The 20,512-nt window shown below is 38.8% G+C and overlaps 1 protein-coding gene across 3 annotated transcripts in view; it reads right to left on the bottom strand.

Moving 5' to 3' along the window:
- KANSL1 (KAT8 regulatory NSL complex subunit 1) overlaps window positions 1–20,512 on the bottom strand; it is a 169,559-nt gene that overhangs the window by 60,980 nt on the left and 88,067 nt on the right. For all 3 annotated transcript variants that reach the window (XM_059997145.1, XM_059997144.1, XM_059997146.1), the window contains exon 3: window positions 691–832. In XM_059997145.1, coding sequence (XP_059853128.1) covers window positions 691–832 — 142 coding nt within the window. The remainder of the gene's footprint in view (window positions 1–690; window positions 833–20,512) is intronic.

Raw genomic sequence — 20,512 nt, 5'->3', positions numbered from 1 at the left:
GTACCAAGAAAGGAGGATTTTTATTTACTGTGACCCCACTAAGGAGAACAGTGCTGGTACACAGCCGTCACTCAACTATTTACTGAATGGATTTCTTTTCCATGTACATTTTTCCCCCAGTCAAACTCCAAATAAGCAGAGGACATTTTTCAGAAGAAGAACTATACAAGTATCACTGTTAAAGATAAAAGCTGTATCGTTAAGAGTCAGTCCACTGCAAGGAGAACAAAGGAAAATGAAATCACCAGTGTCTAATCTTGCCTGAATGATCTTTCAGGAAAAACTTTATTTTTCCTCAAGAAAGCAAGGGAGGCTTAGCAGTAAAACAGAAACGCATCTAAGTAAAAAAATAAGATGAAAACACAGTCATCACCACTTTTCCATAAATATAACAAATATGCAGGTATGGTCAATGGCTTACATTAAATAGTGCCTTTTTTAAAATGTTCCCTGTTAGCCCAGATATTCAAACTGTTTTGTTCTAAACCCATGAGCTAATCTAACATTATATTCTAACAGTGTTGTCTGCATTATGCTAAGTAACACCAGGCTCTTAAACAAATTAAACCGCTATATCAGATCATATTAAACCATTCTCTCTGACATAGTTAAGAGTTACTGAGGGATGGGGAAAAGGGGATAATGATAGTTTTTAGCTGAGCTGAAAAAGACCAGACACTTATCCCTTACCTTATTAGCACGTATCTGTTTGTAAATATCTGTTTGCTGCCGAATTCGATATTCCAAGTCAGAAACATGAGCCTGAAGCCAGTTCCAGCGGCTGACAATAGCTGCTCGGTCTGCAGCCCATCTCCATTCTGACCTGCGCCTCCTAAAAGGAAATAAACTGAGTGAAATCCAAGAGTAGCAGCAACATTTATACTAAATGGGAGTGGGATGGTTTTAACGTCTAAATGCCCTTATACAGAACACTCTAGTGTCAAGAAAAACTTAAGACTATATGTATGTTTATGTATGTATGTCACAGGACATACATGCATAAAACTCTTCACATAGATACTTCCCAAACTAACTAGCTGAAACTGCCTTCTAAGTATCCTGATCCTGTCTGTGGCAGTTTTTCTGAATTGCCTTAATTTCTCAGGAGATAGAAATATTTTCTACTTTAAGACATATAAAGGATAAAGATTACGTTATCTACATAGAAAATCCAAGACACCACAAATTATAAAGCTAACCAAGAATTCAGCAAAGTTGCCGAGTAAAGATCAACATACCAAAATTAACAGTGTTTCCAAGTGCCAACAAGTAGAAAAGACTCATTTTTTTAAACTATTTACAACACTAACAAATGCTAACATTATACACAAAAGATCTTTGCAGAGAAAATAATAAAACCAAAAGACCTACATAAATGGTGAGATAGATTTTAAGATGGCAATTTTCACATCTACCTACAAATTCAAATAAGCTCCAATCAAATCTCCCATAGGGTTTTTTGTTTGTTTGACTGAGCTGCACGGCTTATGGGATCTTAGTTCCCCAACCAGGGACTGAACCCGGGCCCTCTGCCGTGAGAGCGTGAAGTCCTAACCACTGGGCTGCCAGGGAATTCCCCCCACCACAGGGTTGTTACTGGAAACTTACAAACATCCAAAAATCCACAACAGTGGAGGGGAGGAACACCACTAGAGAAATTCTAAAGAAAGTATGCTGAAAACTCACACTACAGACTTAGGGTAAAGCTATGGTGATTAAGGCAGTCTAGAAAGACAAAAAGACCAGTGGGACAGAATACAGAACTCCCAAACTTAGAACTGGATATATAAAAGAGATGGGCATTCAGAGCAGTGAGGAAAGACTGAATTATTCAATAAATGGCATTGAGATGCCAGTTCTTTACATGAAAAAAGTAAAATTACTTCCTTTCTTTATGATATAATTCACTATTTTTGGAATTCCTAAATCTGAAAAGTCAAACTTAAATAAGATTATCTTTGGAACTTCAAGGCAGGGAAGGATTTCTTAAATAAGACACACAAAAAATTTAGCTAATTTTCAACATACTGCAAAAGATTTAATAAAGTTAAAGGCAAGCTACTAGTTGGTAAAGATATCTGTAACACATAAAACTAAAAATAACACATCAGAATATATAACAGAACTCCACCAAAGAGGTTTAAGAAGAATATAATCTAACAAAAGATGAATAAATTAAAAATTCACATAAGAGAGATCCAAATGGCCACTAAATACATAAAAATATGCCAGGTCTTGTTAGATTTTTGGTTAAAATATTAGTAGGTCAAATACTAAGAAGTCATTTCAAACCCAGATTGGAAAAACCAAGTGTTAGTGAGATGTGGGAAACAGTAATTCATACATTTCCAACAATAATAAAAACTGGCACCACCACTTTTCAAGAGTAATCTGGAAATACTTGGCTAGGTGGAAAATGTGTATACCTAGCCATCATGAAATTCTATTTCTGAGAATATAACCTGCACATCTGCATGAAGAAACAGGTTCACTGCAATAGTTGGTAATAACTAAAAATTAGTTACAATTTAATTTGCTAAAGTAGGGAAATAGATACACTATAATTTACTGGATTTTTCTATAGCAATAGAAACATATTAACCAAACTATCTGTATCAACATGACAATATCTCAGAAGACAATGTTGAATGGAAAAACATAAAAACTAATAATAAGCTAAACAAAGTAAGTACTACTATAGATATAAACAAGTAGTAAAGGAATTTAATGGAGTATTGTTTATCAATTTAATTATTACTGTATGTCTCAACACGACTAAATCTCAACAATGTGGAATGGAAAAACTACATAAAAACTTTTTAAAAAACCCAAAAAACAATAATAAGAATTATTGGGACTTCCCTGGTGGCACAGTGGTTAAGAATCCACCTGCCAATGCAGGGGACATGGGTTCGAGCCCTGGTCCAGGAAGATCCCACATACAGCGGAGGAACTAAGCCCGTGCGCCACAACTACTGAGCCTGTGCTCTAGAGCCCTTGAGCCACAACTACTGAGCCTGTGAGCCACAACTACTGAAGCCCACGCTCCACAACAAGAGAAGCCACCAAAATGAGAAGCCTGGACACCACAACGAAGAGTAGTCTCCACTCGCCACAGCTAGAGAAAGCCCGTGCGCAGCAACAAAGACCCAACGCAGCCAAAAATAAATAAACAAAAAATAAATAAATTTATATATATATATTAAAAAACAACTGCTACCAATACATAAATAGTAAATGCATAAAACTGATAAACAACAAATTCAGGACCAGAGTGCTCCTTACCTCTGGGAAGGAAAATAAAGAAGTTAGATTTTAGGGGCTTCCCTGGTGGAGCAGTGGTTAAGAATCCGCCTGCCAATGCAGGGGACACAGATTCAAGCCCTGGTCCGGGAAGATCCTACATGCTGCTGAGCAACTAAGCCCATGAGCCACAACTACTGAGCCTGTGCTCTAGAGCCCACGAGCCACAACTACTGAGCCCACGCACCACATCTACTGAAGCCCACGTGCTCTAGAGCCCATAGTCCGCAAAAAAGAGAAGCCACGCAGTGAGAAGCCCACACACCGCAACTGAGAGTAGCCCCCGCTCGCCGCAACTAGAGAAAGCCTGCGCACAGCAACGAAGACCCAACACAGTCAAAATAATAAATTAATTAATTAAAGAAAAGTTAGATTTTAGCTCTAACTGTAATGTAATGTTCAACTGCTCTTTAAACACTAAAAGTCTGATAGAAAATGGCAACTTTAATATTAGAGGGGGTAACTGGCATCTGGTATATTCTGTAGCCAAAATATTTTATGATCTTCCACAAAATTCTATTCCAAGAGAGAAGAAGTCGTCATACTGCCCTTAGCCCCATCTCCAATCAGGTTCTACATACTCAGTAACAAACATTTTAAGTGACTGTAAGTGAAGTTTAACATAGTCCACTGATAGGGTGAAATACATTATAATAAAAGAGAACAGGGCTTCCCTGGTGGCGCAGTGGTTGAGAGTCCGCCTGCCGATGCAGGGGACACGGGTCCGTGCCCCGGTCCAGGAAGATCCCACATGCCGCGGAGCGGATAGGCCCGTGAGCCATGGCCGCTGAGCCTGCGCTCCGCAACAGGAGAGGCCACAGCAGTGAGAGGCCCGCGTACCGCAAAAAAAAAAAAAAAAAAAAAAAAAGAGAACAAATCTAACCATAGTAGAATTAGAAATGAGTTAATACTTAATCATACCATAATAACTAAGATCAAGGATAGCAATAGTATTTTACTAACTTCAATACATTCCAAATATAAGCCATTGAAGCCAACCATTGTGATAAAGTATTATCCAATTATTTCTCTTTAGAAACAAGGCATATAGTTCCCTAACCTTGATGGAAAAAGCACAAGATATAAAGATACTTTCTTTTTTAAGTACAATTATCTGATTCAATATTGGCTACAGGTCTAGTACCAGCCCAAATTCAGGAAAGAACCTCTAGAGGTCAAGAATAACCTCTGGATCATTCTTGAACTATAAAAATGTCCCCCCTTTTCTAAAAGAGGTAAAGCTAGTTAACCCTCATATCCCATTTCCAACTTTCATCACTCTTCAAGGTTCGCAACCTTCCCATCTTGTAAAATCTCTTGGGTTTTACAGGTTCATTTCATTTCTGAAGCTACCACAGTACCAAGTCCCCATCTACCACCAATGGGCTACTCCAATAACTCCTTAACTACCCACTCCTAACATAAATCACATATTACTTCTCCTCAATAACATCTCCTCAAACCTTATTTCTTCCTGTCACTCTTATGTGTAAGGAATCACACAGCTTCTCTGCTTCTTTACAAATCCTAAGTCTTCAAGGAAACAAAGTAGAAGGGGAGTCAAATATCATAAAAGGCAGCAATTCGAAGCCAAAAGTGATTAATAAAATTAACACAACATCCATTTAATGACAGTTTATTCCCAGACAAATCTGTTTTAACAACTGACAGTGGCTAGCCAAAATAATACTCTAATGTTGAAAACCAAAGCAAGGGAAAGATGATTTCTTGGCCAATTTACAGCACTTCCTCCTTAGTCACCCTTGGTGGACAAAGAATCCTGGCAGTCTCTCCCAATGATCCTGAACTTAGCTCATAAGCATTCTCATGAAAGTGTTCCAGGACATCAAGCACTGTGAATTGGCAGGAAAGATGAAACTTATTTGTTATTTCTGAATTTCGACACATCTTAACCGAAAGAATTTTTTCTCTTTTTCTTTCTTGTCTGAGGTCAAGGAAAAAATAAGAAAGAAACCACAACACTTTAACTGTGTGAAAACTTGAAAATATAAAAGGAAAAGAAAATTCCTTAAAACATTTCAGTTCACAAGAACTTTGGTGGATAAACAATTTTTTCTTTTGACATTAATGAACAGCCCTTTTCAATTTTCTTAAGGTCAAAACTAACAGGCTGATATACAAGTATTATTCTAAATACCAATACAAAGCCGCACGTCATGGTAATATTTTTTTGGAGATTGGCTAATAAACTAATTAAAGACAAATAAACTAATTAAAGATAGGCAGCATTAAGGGAGGACTGCAACCCCCAATTATGAACAGGTTTCATTCTACAAATACATTTGTCATATGACAGTTTCTAACCAGATGTAATTTTCAGCAGGAAGTTGTCACAATGAGGTAGTTAATGAAAAATGGAAAACCCCACCCCAAGTGTCCCAAAAGTATCTTGTGTTCAAAATACCAGCAACGTGGACAGAAAGCTGAACTGTTAACAAAGGTGGGAGGTGTACAGTTAGCAAGCCTGAGGTGAGCTGTGAAGATGTTACCACACCCCAGTGGCAGAGCAGAACACAAAACACAGTGCAAGAATAACAGCTTCAAGTGTAAGAGTTTATGTTTTTGTTTCCTCAACAAAAACAACATGCCACAGAAACTCAGTTTACCAGAGGTAGAGGTATATTTCGCCCCTAATATTCAAAATGTAAATTTATTACTCTGATAATTTACAGCTCAAAACAAGAGACACTGATTTAAAAGCAGGGTCATGCTTTAAATAGAACATGTGACTAAGGCTGCAGAGTAATACTTACGCAAATATAATGATGAACTGGTTTCTACTGCAGTCATTATCAATAATGAAGAAAAAGATGTGGATTCCAACAATCCACAGGGTTCGTTCAACTCTTTCCTATTGCTTACTCTGTGCTAATAATTAGTAAAATAATTGCTCTGTGCTGTCTGTGCAGGACACTAGGATGCTTTCTAAGGTGTTGTTCTGCCATGTACTTTATGCCAGTTTGCACCAGAATATATGTCTACATGTACTGGGCTACTTACTACCTGAATGGGAATTCATTTTAACTTGTATTTTGTTCCTTGCTTTTAGTAAATGTTTTACTGGTAAATTTTCTTTGTCTGCATGTGCTGTATAAAAATCCATTAAACTTTTACACAATGAATTGCTTTTTGGTTACCTAAATGCAGAAAGATACAGTACTAATATTTGCTTTTGTAATATCACATGAATAGTAAACTGTAATGTTGCCAGCTATGTACCAGTATTTATTTGTATAAAATAGTGTATGTTGTATAAATAGACTCTTTTTTAGCTATGTGAACTTAGAGCTTTAATAGTTCTTTTTTTTTTTACAGGGTTAGTAGAATATTACCACATATCTAGAACTTAAGATATTCCATGGGATCTAAGAATAATTATTTACTTGAACCAAAAAATCATTTCCTCTAAAAAAGCTCTCACATTTATAAACACTTTAAAGCTAAACAGTGGAAAGTACTAGAAAATTTAGAGTTCAGGTTACATGTTGGCCAACGTAGAAAACAAAAATGGGATTAATTTTTGTTTTTAATTCTTTAAAATCCTCTTGAATGGTAATGTTTCATTAGAAGAGGACAAACAGATCAACACAGGGACTTTGATGTAAGGAGATTTAACTTCTCTTAAATGTGAGGACCAAGCTCCTTCCATTTTTATTACAAATTAGATATTATCCATTGAATCTTCAAAGGTGTCAATGATAAAACTTTTCTACTACACCTTAAGAATCACTTAACTTAGAGGTGGTTACCACTAACCTTACTAAAAGAAAAACAACAAGGAATGTAATTTCTAGTAACATAGAGAAAAGACAAAGATTTGCTACAGCTCTGACTGCCAACATACTGTCAATGAGTTCAATAAAAGAGATTGTATTTGATAAATCCTATCTTCAATGCTGCCACAGACAGCAGGGGTAGATACTGTACTTCCTTTTTCTCGAAGATATACTGCAGCAAAAGCTGATTTACCTAAAAGTAACACTAAAGCTAGGCACTGAACCATGTCAAACACTTGACCTAGTGCTGCCTTTAAGTCACCTAGTTCTAGTCCAGGATGGGAAATCTTCAAGTCCAGTAGAACAGTGCTGGTGGATTATACTTTTCCCTGATCTAGAAATGTTTTTAAATCTCATTAAAGTAACAACAGGATGCTGCAAAGGCCTGAATGGTGGCAATTCCATCTTTGATTCTGATTTCAGTCCTATCTCCAATTCTTTCCTTTTATGCAAATAAAGATCCATTAACAAGATAAAAGTAAAATGACTGTCGGCAGCAAGTTACACAGTACAACGTTCAACCAAAAACGATCCGATAGTTATGTGCTACGTCCAAATGTGCAAAATGTCTGAAACACCTACATTCTGAAATCTCTAGGATCTTTAGATGACTTATAAAAAACCAATAATGCAGACTAAGTAAAACTGAGATCACCATCAGACATCCAGAGCACACAGCTGCTAGACTCACAGTATCCAGGGTTAAGAGTGAGGGTCTCTCTGGGATAGGAACAGAAAATCTTAACATTACGAAGAGTCACATAAAAAAAATATGTATACAAGTATTAACTACCTAGCTCAAAAGCAGTGACATGCTGTATGACAGGATTGGGGGGGGGGGGGACGACAAGAGTACGCACGTTACCACTGGGTTATGAAAAATCCTTTTTCCAGTTTCAGATATTAGACAGTTATTGAAATCCAATTTGCGCTCCACCAACTTCCCTTTAAATACTCATTAAAATTAGAATCTTAAAGTTTCACATAGCTAGAAACTAAGAATACAGGTTAATCTCTGAATAGCTAGAGGAATTTCCAATAACCAAAATTTAGAAGAATCATTAAGGCAAAAAAAATAGGAACACATGAGGAAAAGATAGATTTCTATTTCTAATCACTATATCATATACAGAATTTCTAATAACCAAAGGCAGCGAAGGCATCTATTGCCAATCCCTTCCACAAACTTAAAAAAAAAAAAAGGAGCTCATTTCTTTCCTGTGTTACAAATTTCAAATAATGAAATGAAAGCTAGATGAAAGCAGACAGAAAATTGTATTTGATATCCAAGGATATTTAGTTGGCAATGAGAAGAAGCTGAAGCATCATTTCCATAAAATGATGGAAAATGGTTTTCACTGACTGTTGAGCAAGGAAAAGGACTAAATACTGCATCAGGTTATCCAAGAAGCAACATTACTCAAAAAGGCAGTGTGACATAATCATACAGAAGATTCCTCCTCAGCCAGCACATTTGAACACCATCAAGTATCAGGAAGTTGGCCAGAGGCTGGACTCAGTAACACTTATAAAGCTCAAAGTAGGAATGTAGAGGCAACAAGGTGGACACTGAGAGAAATCATTCCATCAAGCTGTTTACCTGCATATATCAAGAACCTTTCCTCCCAGGCAATGTAACTGTCTACCTTAAAATCTCGCATAGATTCAATATTCTGTAATGACCTATATGGGAATAGGATCTAAAAAAGAACGGATATATGTATAACTGATTCACTTTGCTGTACAACAGAAACACCTTATAAGTCAACTATACTCTAATAAAAATTAATTTTTAAAAATCCCTCAGAGAGGGCTTCCCTGGTGGCACAGTGTTTGAGAGTCCGCCTGCCGATGCAGGGGACACGGGTTCGTGCCCCAGTCCGGGAAGGTCCCACATGCCGCGGAGCGGCTGGGCCCACGGGCCATGGGTGCTGAGCCTGCGCGTCCGGAGCCTGTGCTCCACAGCGGGAGAGGCCACAGCAATGAGAGGCCCGTGTACCGCAAAGAAAAAAAGAAAAAAGAAAGAAAACAAAATCCTTCAGAGAAAAAAACAGGGAAACTATCAGAAGTAGAGTTCACTGTAAAGTAAAGGCTACAAAATTGGCCAGATACAAATAAGTGTCCCAAAACTAAAATCCTCACATCCTTACAAAAATCTGTTTTTGAGAGTCCTCTCCTCCTCTGTAAAAAGCAAACAAAACATAACAAAATATTCTTCCAGTATCTCAAGCTGGAAAGCTTGTTACCCTCAACTCCTCTCTTTCTCTCACAACCATATTTAATCCACGAGAAACTCTTTTGGATCTACCTTCAAAATACATCTAATCTCAGACCTCTTCAACCAAGCAACCATCATCTCTCAGCTGGAAATGGCATCAGCCTCCTGAGTGGTCCTCCTGCCTCGGACTTACCTTATAGTCCTCTGCTCAGAAAGTTCCCATCTAACCCAGAGTAAAAGCCAAAGTTCCTACAAGGCTCCTCGCTATTTCTCATCCTCCATTCTCTGACTTAAATGAACTTGTCTTGAAACACGTTCTTCTCCCAGATATCCTTGAGCAATGTTTCTGTATTTCCCTGGGGTCACCTTATCAAAGAAGCCTACTCTGACCAACACAAAATAGCGAAGCTGCTGCCACCACCCTCCCCGGACTCTCCTTTGTTTCCACAGCACTTACCACTTGATATATATTTATTCATTTATTGCCTCAGTTCCTCCAGCAGTGTCAGTTACAAGAGGGGCAGGAATTCTTTGTTTTATTCACTCATGTATCACAAGAAATTCTTGTTTTATTTACTAATGTAGCCCCACAAACCCAACACAGTAAGTCCCCAACACACGAATCTTCAAGTTGCATTCGCATGTCCCATCACGTTAGTTAGTTCATGTGTCTGGCGTACATTGTCACGTGTCAGCTATGATGCGAAAAGAAGAGCTACTACCCAGATATCACTGGATCTTTTCTTCAAGAAGGTAGATAGAATTGAATCCAGCAAGGAACCAGACCCTGTGCCATCAGCGTCAGGCGTGAGTGAAATTGCAGCTTGCCCTCCGTCTCCTGTTGCTGACGATCCTTCAGCTCTACCACCTCCCACCTCCTCTCCCTCCTCCAGTCAGCAACTCTTCTTGCCTGTTCACTTGATGCCAGCCCCTGTATGCCAGCTGTTGTACTGTACTACTGTACTTTTCAAGGTACTGTACTGTAAGATTTAAAATGTTTTTTTTGTGTTTTTTAAAATATATTTGTGTGAAAACTATTATAAACCTATTACAGTACAGTACAACATAGCCGATTGTGTTAGTTGGGTACCTATGCTAACTTTGTTGGACTTACGAACAAATTGGACTTATGAATGCGCTCTCAGAACGGAACTCCTTTGTATATAGGGGGCTTACTGTAGGCTCACGTGCAGTAAGTATTCAATAAATGTATGTTAAATGAATGAATATCGGTGGTAGTGGAGATGAGGAAGGGAGTATCCTATCCACAGTGGTTCACAATAGTATGTGTACAGCTGGAAAGGCAGGCACAAATCTTTACTGAGGGTTATTAGTTTATAGGTTTGATCTAATTCCAATGAAAATCCCAGACGGATTTTTTGAGAGAATTTGACAAGACTGATGGATTTGACTACCCAAATTTAAAACTTCTATAATTCAAAAAACATACTAATTAAAAGGCAAACAGAGGGCTTCCCTGGTAGCGCAGTGGTTGGGAGTCCGCCTGCTGATGCAGGGGACGCAGGTTCGTGCCCCGGTCCAGGAGGATCCCACATGCCGCGGAGCGGCTGGGCCCGTGCGCCATGGCCACTGAGCCTGCGCGTCCGAAGCCTGTGCCCCGCAACGGGAGAGGCCACAACAGTGAGAGGGCCGCGTACCGCAAAAAAAAAAAAAAAAAAAAAAAAAAAAAAAAAGAAAGGCAAACAGAAAGCTAGGGAAAACAATGTATACTTATGAATCAATTCAAAAGGACATATAAGCAAGTGACTACGAAAGATTTATTTATATAAAAATACACATGGCCAGTAAATACAAAACAAGGGTTAAACTACATTAGTAAATCAAAGCAATAAAAATTTTAAAGGATGCCTTTTCTGCCGAGCAAATTTTAAAAGTCACATAAAAAGAACTGTATCTAATGCCTGCTAGGTTTCAGGGAAACTGCTGATGAAACAGCAGTTTCATTCTGGAAAACAATATAACATTTATCAAAAACCTTAAAACTGTCCTTATCCTATGACCAAAAAAATTTTCCACATCAGAAATTTAACCTAAGATAATAACCTGTGACATGAATCAAGTTTTACTCACAACAAAACTCCTATATAAGAGATCACAAACGAAGGTCACATTCCTGAAGTTGGTTTTATTTGCTTATAGTTGAATTTTCTTTGGCCTCCATACATAAGGATACAGTATTTTTTCAATTCTTTGCCAGCAGTTTAAAATTATATACAAAGACAGGGTCTGCCAATGCTGGGTCTGCAAGTCTCTTAATGACTATTAGCTAAACAGCAGCTGATCCCTTCAGCTGTGGCACTTGATCCACAGTTCAAAATTATCCCCACCTGGTAGGTGTCATTCATTTATATTATATGTCTGAACTCCTGAAGTTACCTGAGTTGGAAACCCTACACTAGAAGTCAAATGTTAAGCCCGCAGGGCTGTCTAAACCCGTATTGTAGGGCCCCATCTCCAGAGTTTCAGATTCAGTAGGTCTGAGGTGGGGGTCCCAGAATTTACATTTCTAACAAGTTCCAAGGTGATGCTAGGTAATGCTGCTGGTCCAAAGATCACACTCTGAGAAACTTAGACTGATGAAACTTCCTCAGTGAAGCCAGAGAGGGGTCCCATGAATTACACAATTGCAGGATACCTGAATAATCCTGAGGATGCCATTTAAGGGGATGGGGTAGAGGGTCCTAAGAAAAGTTGATGGATCAAAAACCAATAGTCACTGCAGATGTCACAGCACTGACTACCCCTAATTATCAGAGGTAGAAAACCATTGCCCCTACACTAAATTTAGGAATAATCCTAGATTAAATTCTTGGTCCTATTTTTTAAATTCTACATTCTTCCTCATGGGTTTTATTTATTCTCAAAGTTTTAAATACTTCTTCTACACTTCATAACATAATACGGGTTGCAAATAAAGACTGCTGTAAAAGATACCTTATAGCTCCAATATTTCATGACCAACAAATGCGTTATTACCAGCTCTAATATTTTCTACTGAATTTGAATTCTTTCTTCAGCTAGAAACTATACATAGTAGGTAACATTTGTGGAATGCTTCCTTTGTTCTGGGCACTGCTACCAACTTTACATGAATTTCATCATTTAATCATTATAACAACCCTGAGAGACAGCACCTACTATCCCCATACTGCAGATGGAGAATCTGAGGCACTGAGGGGTTGGTTACGTCATTTGCCCAGAGAAGAAAAAGCAAGATGTACATCTGGCTCCAGAGCCCTTAATTTTAATCACTGCACTATAGTGCCTCTATCCTCATTGCCTTTGTGTTAAAGGAAAGCTTTGTTAACAGGGAATTCAATTTAAGGTCTTTACCTACCTCTTGAACCCATTTTTCTGTTTCCATATACAGCTAAGAACTCTACTTAAAAAAGGCCAACACAGGGCTTCCCTGGTGGCGCAGTGGTTGAGAGTCCGCCTGCCGATGCAGGGGACACGGGTTCGAGCCCTGGCCTGGGAAGATCCCACATGCCGCAGAGCAACTAAGTCCGTGCACCACAACTACTGAGCCTGCGCGTCTGGAGCCTGTGCTCCGCAACAAGAGAGGCCGCGACAGTGAGAGGCCCACGCACCGTGATGAAGAGTGGCCCCCGCTCGCCGCAACTAGAGAAAGCCCTCGCACAGAAATGAAGACCCAACACAGCCAAAAATAAATAAATAAATTTATATGTGTATGTGTGTGTGTGTGTGTGTGTGTGTGTGTGTATATATATATATAAAGGAAGCACAGACACTCCATTATAACATTAATAAAAGTATGTGACTTTGTGTGACACACAAAATAAAAACACATTAGTCCCTGCCCTTAAGAGGCAGCATGCAAAACAAAATGATACCCAATTCACCCTAAATTCAGTCTCCACACAGAAAGGCATAAAGGTGAAAAGTCAAGAACCTGCAAGCTGTAATCCCCTGAAGGGATCATGGAGGCTGGTCTCTAAACTCTAAAGCCCAGTAGAGAAGTCCTAGGAATGTGTAAATGACCCTGCACAGCAAAAGGGAAAGAGCAGATAACCAACTGAATAAGAGAACAAAAAGATCAGTGAAATCATATTTTTAAGCCTATGGCCACATATGGTTCTATTTTTTGTATTCATCATTTACTATTAAAAACCACTGCAATATATTGGTGATGTCCAAGACAAATATTATGGCAATAATATTTACTTTGCTTAAGGAAAGAACTCAGAAGTAACTGAGGAACTAAACAGAATGGAAAACAGGTCTACTCTGGGCATCTAATTGGTATGAAATTATGTTAGAAACAGATCTGAATTAGGAGGGAAAAGCAATTTGACATGCTACTGCAAAAGAAGAAAGAAGACTGGCCTCAGCAATGAACGAAAGACGAAGATCAGAGAAAACACGATAGCATCTATCTGCGTTGATTGCTTTTTAAAAATTAACAGACATTATTTCTTAGAATAGTTTTAGGTTTACAGAAAAACTGAGTGAAAAGTAGAGAACCCGTATATCCACCCCCTCAACAGTTTCCTCTATGATTATGCGTTAGTGTAATACATTTGTTACAACTGATGAACCAATTGATACATTATTATTATTAATTAAAGTCCATAGTTTACACAATAGGGTTTACTCTTTGCAATTTTGACCAATGTATAATGACATGTATCCACTATTTTAAATATGTAATGCCAAAATCAAAGAGAGTGTTGCTCTAGCTCTCACTGTCTTTATCACAGTAATATAAACTAACTCCTAATCTCCCCCTGCCCTCATCTACTTTTCCTAATCTTCCCCATCTCAATAAAGAGCAATACCTTCCTTCAACTGGCTGAGATCAAAAAACTCACTTTCACAACCCACACACCTAACCCATGAGCAAATCCTACCTGCTCTGCTTTCAAAATATATCCAGAATAAAACATCACTCCTCACAAACTTCACCACCACCCCGACCCAAGCCACCACCCTCTGGCACCAGAGATCACAACAGCCCCCAGCACAGATGCCGCTGCTGCTGTCCAGAGCAGTCAGCTTTTCTTTCAAACTAGGTCAGATCATGTCACCCCTCTACTCAAAGGTGATACTCAGAGTAAAAGCTAAAATCCTTACAATAATCAACTAGCTTCCAAACACCCTATCTCCACCTACTCCAGTCCCCCTTTACCCTGAGTTTACCTCCTACTAGGTTCCTTCTCACTACTGAAGCTACACTGCTATCATAAAGACCAAGATGCATTTAGCCATAAGTGCTTAAAGGTAAACAAGTATTCACATTGTGAAATGGAACATTTCTAATCATATTCATAACAAAACTGCTGTAATATTAACTGGCTGGGAAATGGGTGAAGGAGGATCCCCTATCAACACAAGGATGGTTAGAAACAGTAAATTAATCCATCCTGATAAACAACTTACTAAGTATCAAGCTTTAATGTGAATAAAGTACTTCTCCTAAATCTAGAGATCTAGATCCCAAATACATTTGCCTACACAGGGTACCACCCAAGGGCCTGGAGGGTGGGGGTGAAAGTGGGGAGGGCAGAGCCATACAACACTGTACATGGAGTAACACACCTGGTTACTCTTTATTCTCTGCAAGACAGCTACATTCAGTGGAAACCTCTTATAAAATGGGCAGAATAAGGTAATCCTCCTGCTCATTAATACAATAAAACCAAGACTTAATGTAGGAAAAGTTAAAGAAGTGTAGTTGAACTAACAATTTCAGCCTTGCAGATCAATTTGTGTGACTGCGTTCAGTAGCATCAGATTTTACTATCACTGTTGTCCATTGCAGTTCAGTTCCCAGGCTTTAAAATCCCAAAGGACAGAAAGAGATAAGCATCCTACGTGCTAGTATTAGTAATATTAGAAAGTGCTACCATTTGTTGAAACCTGAAGGGCCAGGTACTTGACATGTATAATTTTCTAATTTTAATTACAACTTAAAGTAAATACTGTATTCCAAGGCTATTAAAAAACTGAGCAATTTTGACAAAGTCACACAGCTAATCAGTGCCAGCAGAAATTCAAACTCACGTCCGACTCAAAAGTCTGTATTCTAAAATATATCTCAATAAAGCTGTTTTCAAAAAATGCTTTCTTTACAACAGACCACAGGCTTTTCTGAGTCAAAACTGAAATCGTTATGACAGACATATAAAGCACACTGGGTTCTGGACAATATACAGGAGTCCTATCAGAATATTTTAGCAAAATAAATTAAAGGTAAAGGGCTTAAAATCTGAAAATATTTACCTAATAAGAACTGTAATTTTTTTGCCCAACTTCAAATTAAATGAGTTTTAGGACTCAGTTTTCCACAGTCCTTTCCTCCAAGACATCTGAACACCCTAAAAAGAAATACATAAATAGCCTGGATATTTATTTCCTTTGATAAATGGAAAAAAGTAATGTGAAAATGTTTCTGGCTATACTAGTCAACAAAAAAATTGCCCACCAATGTGGAATCTAGCCTTCAAAAACTGGTCATGGTCATTACCCAACCTCTAAGCAATAATACATTCAACTGGATTATCAAGCTAATAAAGGAGGAGAGAGAAAAGCCACAGGAAATTTGAGAGGTAACTTATAATTGGCTCTCATCAGACTCACACACCGGGTCTAATCAGAGACCAGGTGACATGGTGGGATTATGCAAGCCAGTAACAACCATACTGAATGAAATGTCTTTTACAGAACACAACCACTTCCTCCATAAGAGAGTCAAAAGGTTATTTTCACTCCTCACAGTTAAACTAATGATAAGAAGGCCAATCACAGCTCGGAGTAACCAGACTTTCTAAAAAGGAATTCAATTCTGTATTTTCTTCAGAATCTTCCTTTCCCATTAATGGGGATACTAAATTTCACGTATGAATCAAATTGAGAGAAAAAAGAAAATACAAAGTGAGCTGTAAAATCTATGCTCATGATCTGCAAAACAGATGCAGATGGGGTGAGGTGGAGAAGCCCTTCCCTAGTTCTTTTTTTTGTTGTTGGGGGTAGGAGTTTATTAATTAATTAATTAATTTTTGCTGTGTTGGGTCTTCGTTTCTGTGCGAGGGCTTTCTCTAGTTGTGGCAAGCGGGGGCCACTCTTCATCGCGGTGCACGGGCCTCTCACTATCGCGGCCTCTCCTGTTGCAGAGAACAGGCTCCAGGCGCGCAGGCTCAGTAGTTGTGGCTCACGGGCCTAGTTGCTCCGCGGCATGTGGGATCCTCCCGGACTGGGCTCGAACCCGTGTCCCCTGCATTAGCAGGCAGATTCTCAACCACTGCGCCACCAGGGAAGCCCCCTTCCCTAGTTCTTAACAGGGACCAACCAAAAGGTCCTGCTTGATCTGTCTCTGCCCATACCATCATCCCTAAGAACCACTCTCAAAACCTCTCCTGGCTCTTTTATACTCTGGCCACACTGGCGGAGACTAAAGGAGGATTCCCTGGCAGTCCCTCTCACAGATCTATTTGCCCTTTGCTATACTCATCATAAACATAATTTTAATCAGTTGATTCAAGCATTTTTTTTAATGGTTATTATGTTTCGAGATACTTTTGTTATAGCAGTGAACAGGACAAAATCCCTACCTAACAGGAGGAAATTTACATTCCAGAGGTAGAGAACAATAAGCTAGTAAGCAGAAGTGTGTTTGTGTGTGTGCATTAAAATGTTATTTGTGATATTAACTTGCCCTTTTACAGCTGGTGGTCAAGAATCTCTCTTTTAAAAGTGGCAGAGACCTGAACAGGATGAAGAACCAAACTCAGCTGACAGGAAACCTGTGGAAAAGCTTTCCAGGCAGAGTGTGCAGTAAAATGTACAGGCAGGAACGCACTCAGAATTAAGAGTAAGAAGACCAGTGTGGGTGGAGCACGGTGAGCCTAAGGAAATGTTTTAAGATGATACCAAGGTGGTATACAAAAGCAGATAGACCCTAGATCCAGTAGGGTCTTGTAGCCCATGATAAGGAGTTTGACTTTTAGCCTAAGTGTGCCATGAAGCCTTTGGACAAATTAGAGCAGGGGCACAAGATATTATTACTATTTACATTTTTAAGCTCACTCTTGCTGTTCTGTGAACACACTATAGATGATCAATAACAGAAGGAGACAAATTAGGAGGCTACTGAGGTTGTCCAGGCAAAAGATAATGGTTTGATGACAGCATCTGTAATGGGGAGTAGGTATTTATATTCAGAATGTAATCTGAAGGTGGAGCCAGCAAGATTTGCCAAAGGAATAGAATGTTGACACAAAAGAGAAAAAAATTTTCTTTTCCAAATTTGAACATCTGATTTCTTTATTTTTTAAACATCTTTATTGGAGTATAACTGCTTTATAATGGTGTGTTAGTTTCTGCTTTATAACAAAGTGAATCAGTTACACATATACATATGTTCCCATATCTCTTCCCTCTTGCACCTCCCTCCCTCCCACCCTCCCTATCCCACCCCTCTAGGTGGTCACAAACCACTGAGCTGATCTCCCTGTGCTATGTGGCTGCTTCCCACTAGCTAAAAAGAGAAAAATTTGATATCTGTGTCTCCCCATGAGAATGTATGGGACTGCTGCGAAAACAGGGGCCACATATGACTTACTCGGTCCTCAAGACACAGGAGCAGTGAGTATAGTCTAGTTGAATGAATTAATGAACGACCTATTACATTTCTCAAAAGAATAAAAGTACAGGCAGGGCTTCCCTCGTGGCACAGTGGTTGAGAGTCCGCCTGCTGATGCAGGGGACACGGGTTCGTGCCCCGGTCCGGGAGGATCTCACATGCCGCGGAGTGGCTGGGCCCGTGAGCCATGGCCGCTGAGCCTGCGCGTCCGGAGCCTGTGCTCCGCAACGGGAGAGGCCGCAACAGTGAGAGGCCCGCGTACCGCAAAAAGAAGTACAGGCATTTACTCTGGCTGTCAAATACTGGAAGGGTGTCAAGCATGGAAATTAAGCACCTTAGGGAAAGAAAGGTGAGTTAAAAGATACCAAAACAAAAGAAACCAGAGACCCATATTCCACTGAACTTGCAAACTCACCTCAAAGTACCACCTGTCTCAAAATCGAATACACACACACACACACACACACGGCTCATTTAGGAAAAGTTACAATATCAGAGCAACAATACTTCTTTGTGAACTACAAGATTGGCTATATTATCTGACAAGATAAATTGACAGACTTGCTTCACCAAGTAGAGCTAGATGTCCTTGGTGTCCTGTGATATACGAGGAATCTGGTAAATCTGTCATAAATCAAAATGTGTTGAACTTTTTTTTTAAAAGAGACAAAATAAGTTTAGCGAGCAAAGAGGAGATTAGACATTATTTTTAAAACTCCTCAAAGCCTACTCTATATATCTGCAAAATTACAGGATTAAATTTCTATGCTTTTACATAAGATTCAGATTTGACTTTAATTTCCCTCTGTAGAAACTACAGAGGATTGAGATGGGGGTGGGGGAGAGGTGGGGATACACATGATGACTCTTATTTTTCCTCCAAGGAAGTTACTGGAGTCTGTAAAAACAGAACTTAGGGCAGTATTCCTTAATGCTGGCCATACATTAGAATTACCTGGGGAGGTTTTAAAAACATGAATGCTGAAGACACACCCCAGATCAATTTAATCAAAATTAACTGCCGGTAGGGCCTGAATTTTTCCTTAAATGCTTTCCAGGTGATTCCATTTAGCAGCCGAAGTTTCGAACCACCAACCCATAGCAATAAAGATTAAAGTAGAGGAATTTAAACAAAAACTCCTAAAGAAACTCAACATTTTCTGAGTCAACAAAGTTGATCCCTCATATTAACTGATGGCTCACAGTGAGCATTTTGGAGGACAGATAAAAGGAATTGTCTTGGAATAATAAAAGGTTCATTTCATACATACTTAAACAGCTCAGGTAAGGACAGAACAGAAATAACGAAACAAACCCTGGTTAACCCCACCCACATTCTTTCCTAAGGCTTGCATTTTTTACTTACATTATCACTGCAACAAAACTAGAGTCAATTCAAGTTGTCTTCTTCCTGTAATGCTGCCTTAAATCTCTACAGAAAGCAGTTACTTGCTGCACAGCTAAACACATCTTCAGCTGAAGAAACTTTACCTAGAAAAAAGAAAGTAACACCCCATCTTGTCCCTCCCATTTCCCCTCATCAATAGCTAACTTTGAACAAAGAGTCTGTGGATTCATTGTACTATTACATGAGGATAGGGCAGTGAAATTCCCAGTCCTCAGCTGCAAAATAAATACATTTAAGAAATTCTATAGAACACAAGAGTAAAGCAAAATCTTAGTAAACTGACACATGTTCCCATCCTCCTGAGCACATGAAGAAGGCTGCCATAGTTTTCCAATTACATTTCAACTCTGTCCTAGTTTTAAGGCACAAGCTGATCTTCACCTCATTATAGATTTTCAAATATGAGAGAAACGACAAAATCCTTATCTACGATCAATGATAAAAGAGATAGGGATAAAAAAGAAAAGGGAAATTCAGTCTGGTTTTTACATGGATTTAGACCCTTCTATAATTAATTAATTGATTATTCAAGCTGACAGGTGGACACGGATACAAATAAAATACGGAAAGCATTTTAATGCATAGTTTTAGGCTGAAAGGATCTAAACAGTTTCCCTTATATATTGTTTCTGGAAATCTGAAATCAGAACATAGGACTTTTCATTTCAGATTTATATTTAATGTTCAGCTGATTTAAGTATTTTTTCTCAATAAAATTAATGTGCTGTCTTATTTTAATCATGTAAAAGCAGGAAAGTGGTAAGGAACTTGAATGCCATGACGTGAATATTCAAAATCAACTGGTTATATACCCCATGCATTAAATCTGACTGCCTAATATATACCTCCAAAATGATTACAATGACAATCCTTCAACAACATCTGAACCATTACAATGTGAACAGCATTCTGCTGAGCGCTACACAATAATCAAAAGACAGGGTCCATAGCCTCAAAACAGTTTATAAATTTGAGGAGATAAGGCTGATAAGCAATATAGCAATAAACACATAATAAGGGCTTAAAATCAGGCAGTACAAACTAAGTATGAGTAGCAGTTCCCAGCCTGGAGTCTTGGCGACCAAAAAACACATTGGTAAGCCAAATAATTAAGAAGTAAAACTATATGTGGGAGTCCTAAATATATAAGAAGCCAAGGTTGG

Source organism: Delphinus delphis, chromosome 19 (assembly GCF_949987515.2).
Source record: "Delphinus delphis chromosome 19, mDelDel1.2, whole genome shotgun sequence".
In the NCBI taxonomy this organism is placed as follows: Eukaryota; Metazoa; Chordata; class Mammalia; order Artiodactyla; family Delphinidae; genus Delphinus; species Delphinus delphis.
Note: the sequence above shows the minus strand (reverse complement) of the source record. Positions and strands in the feature narration are given on the sequence as shown.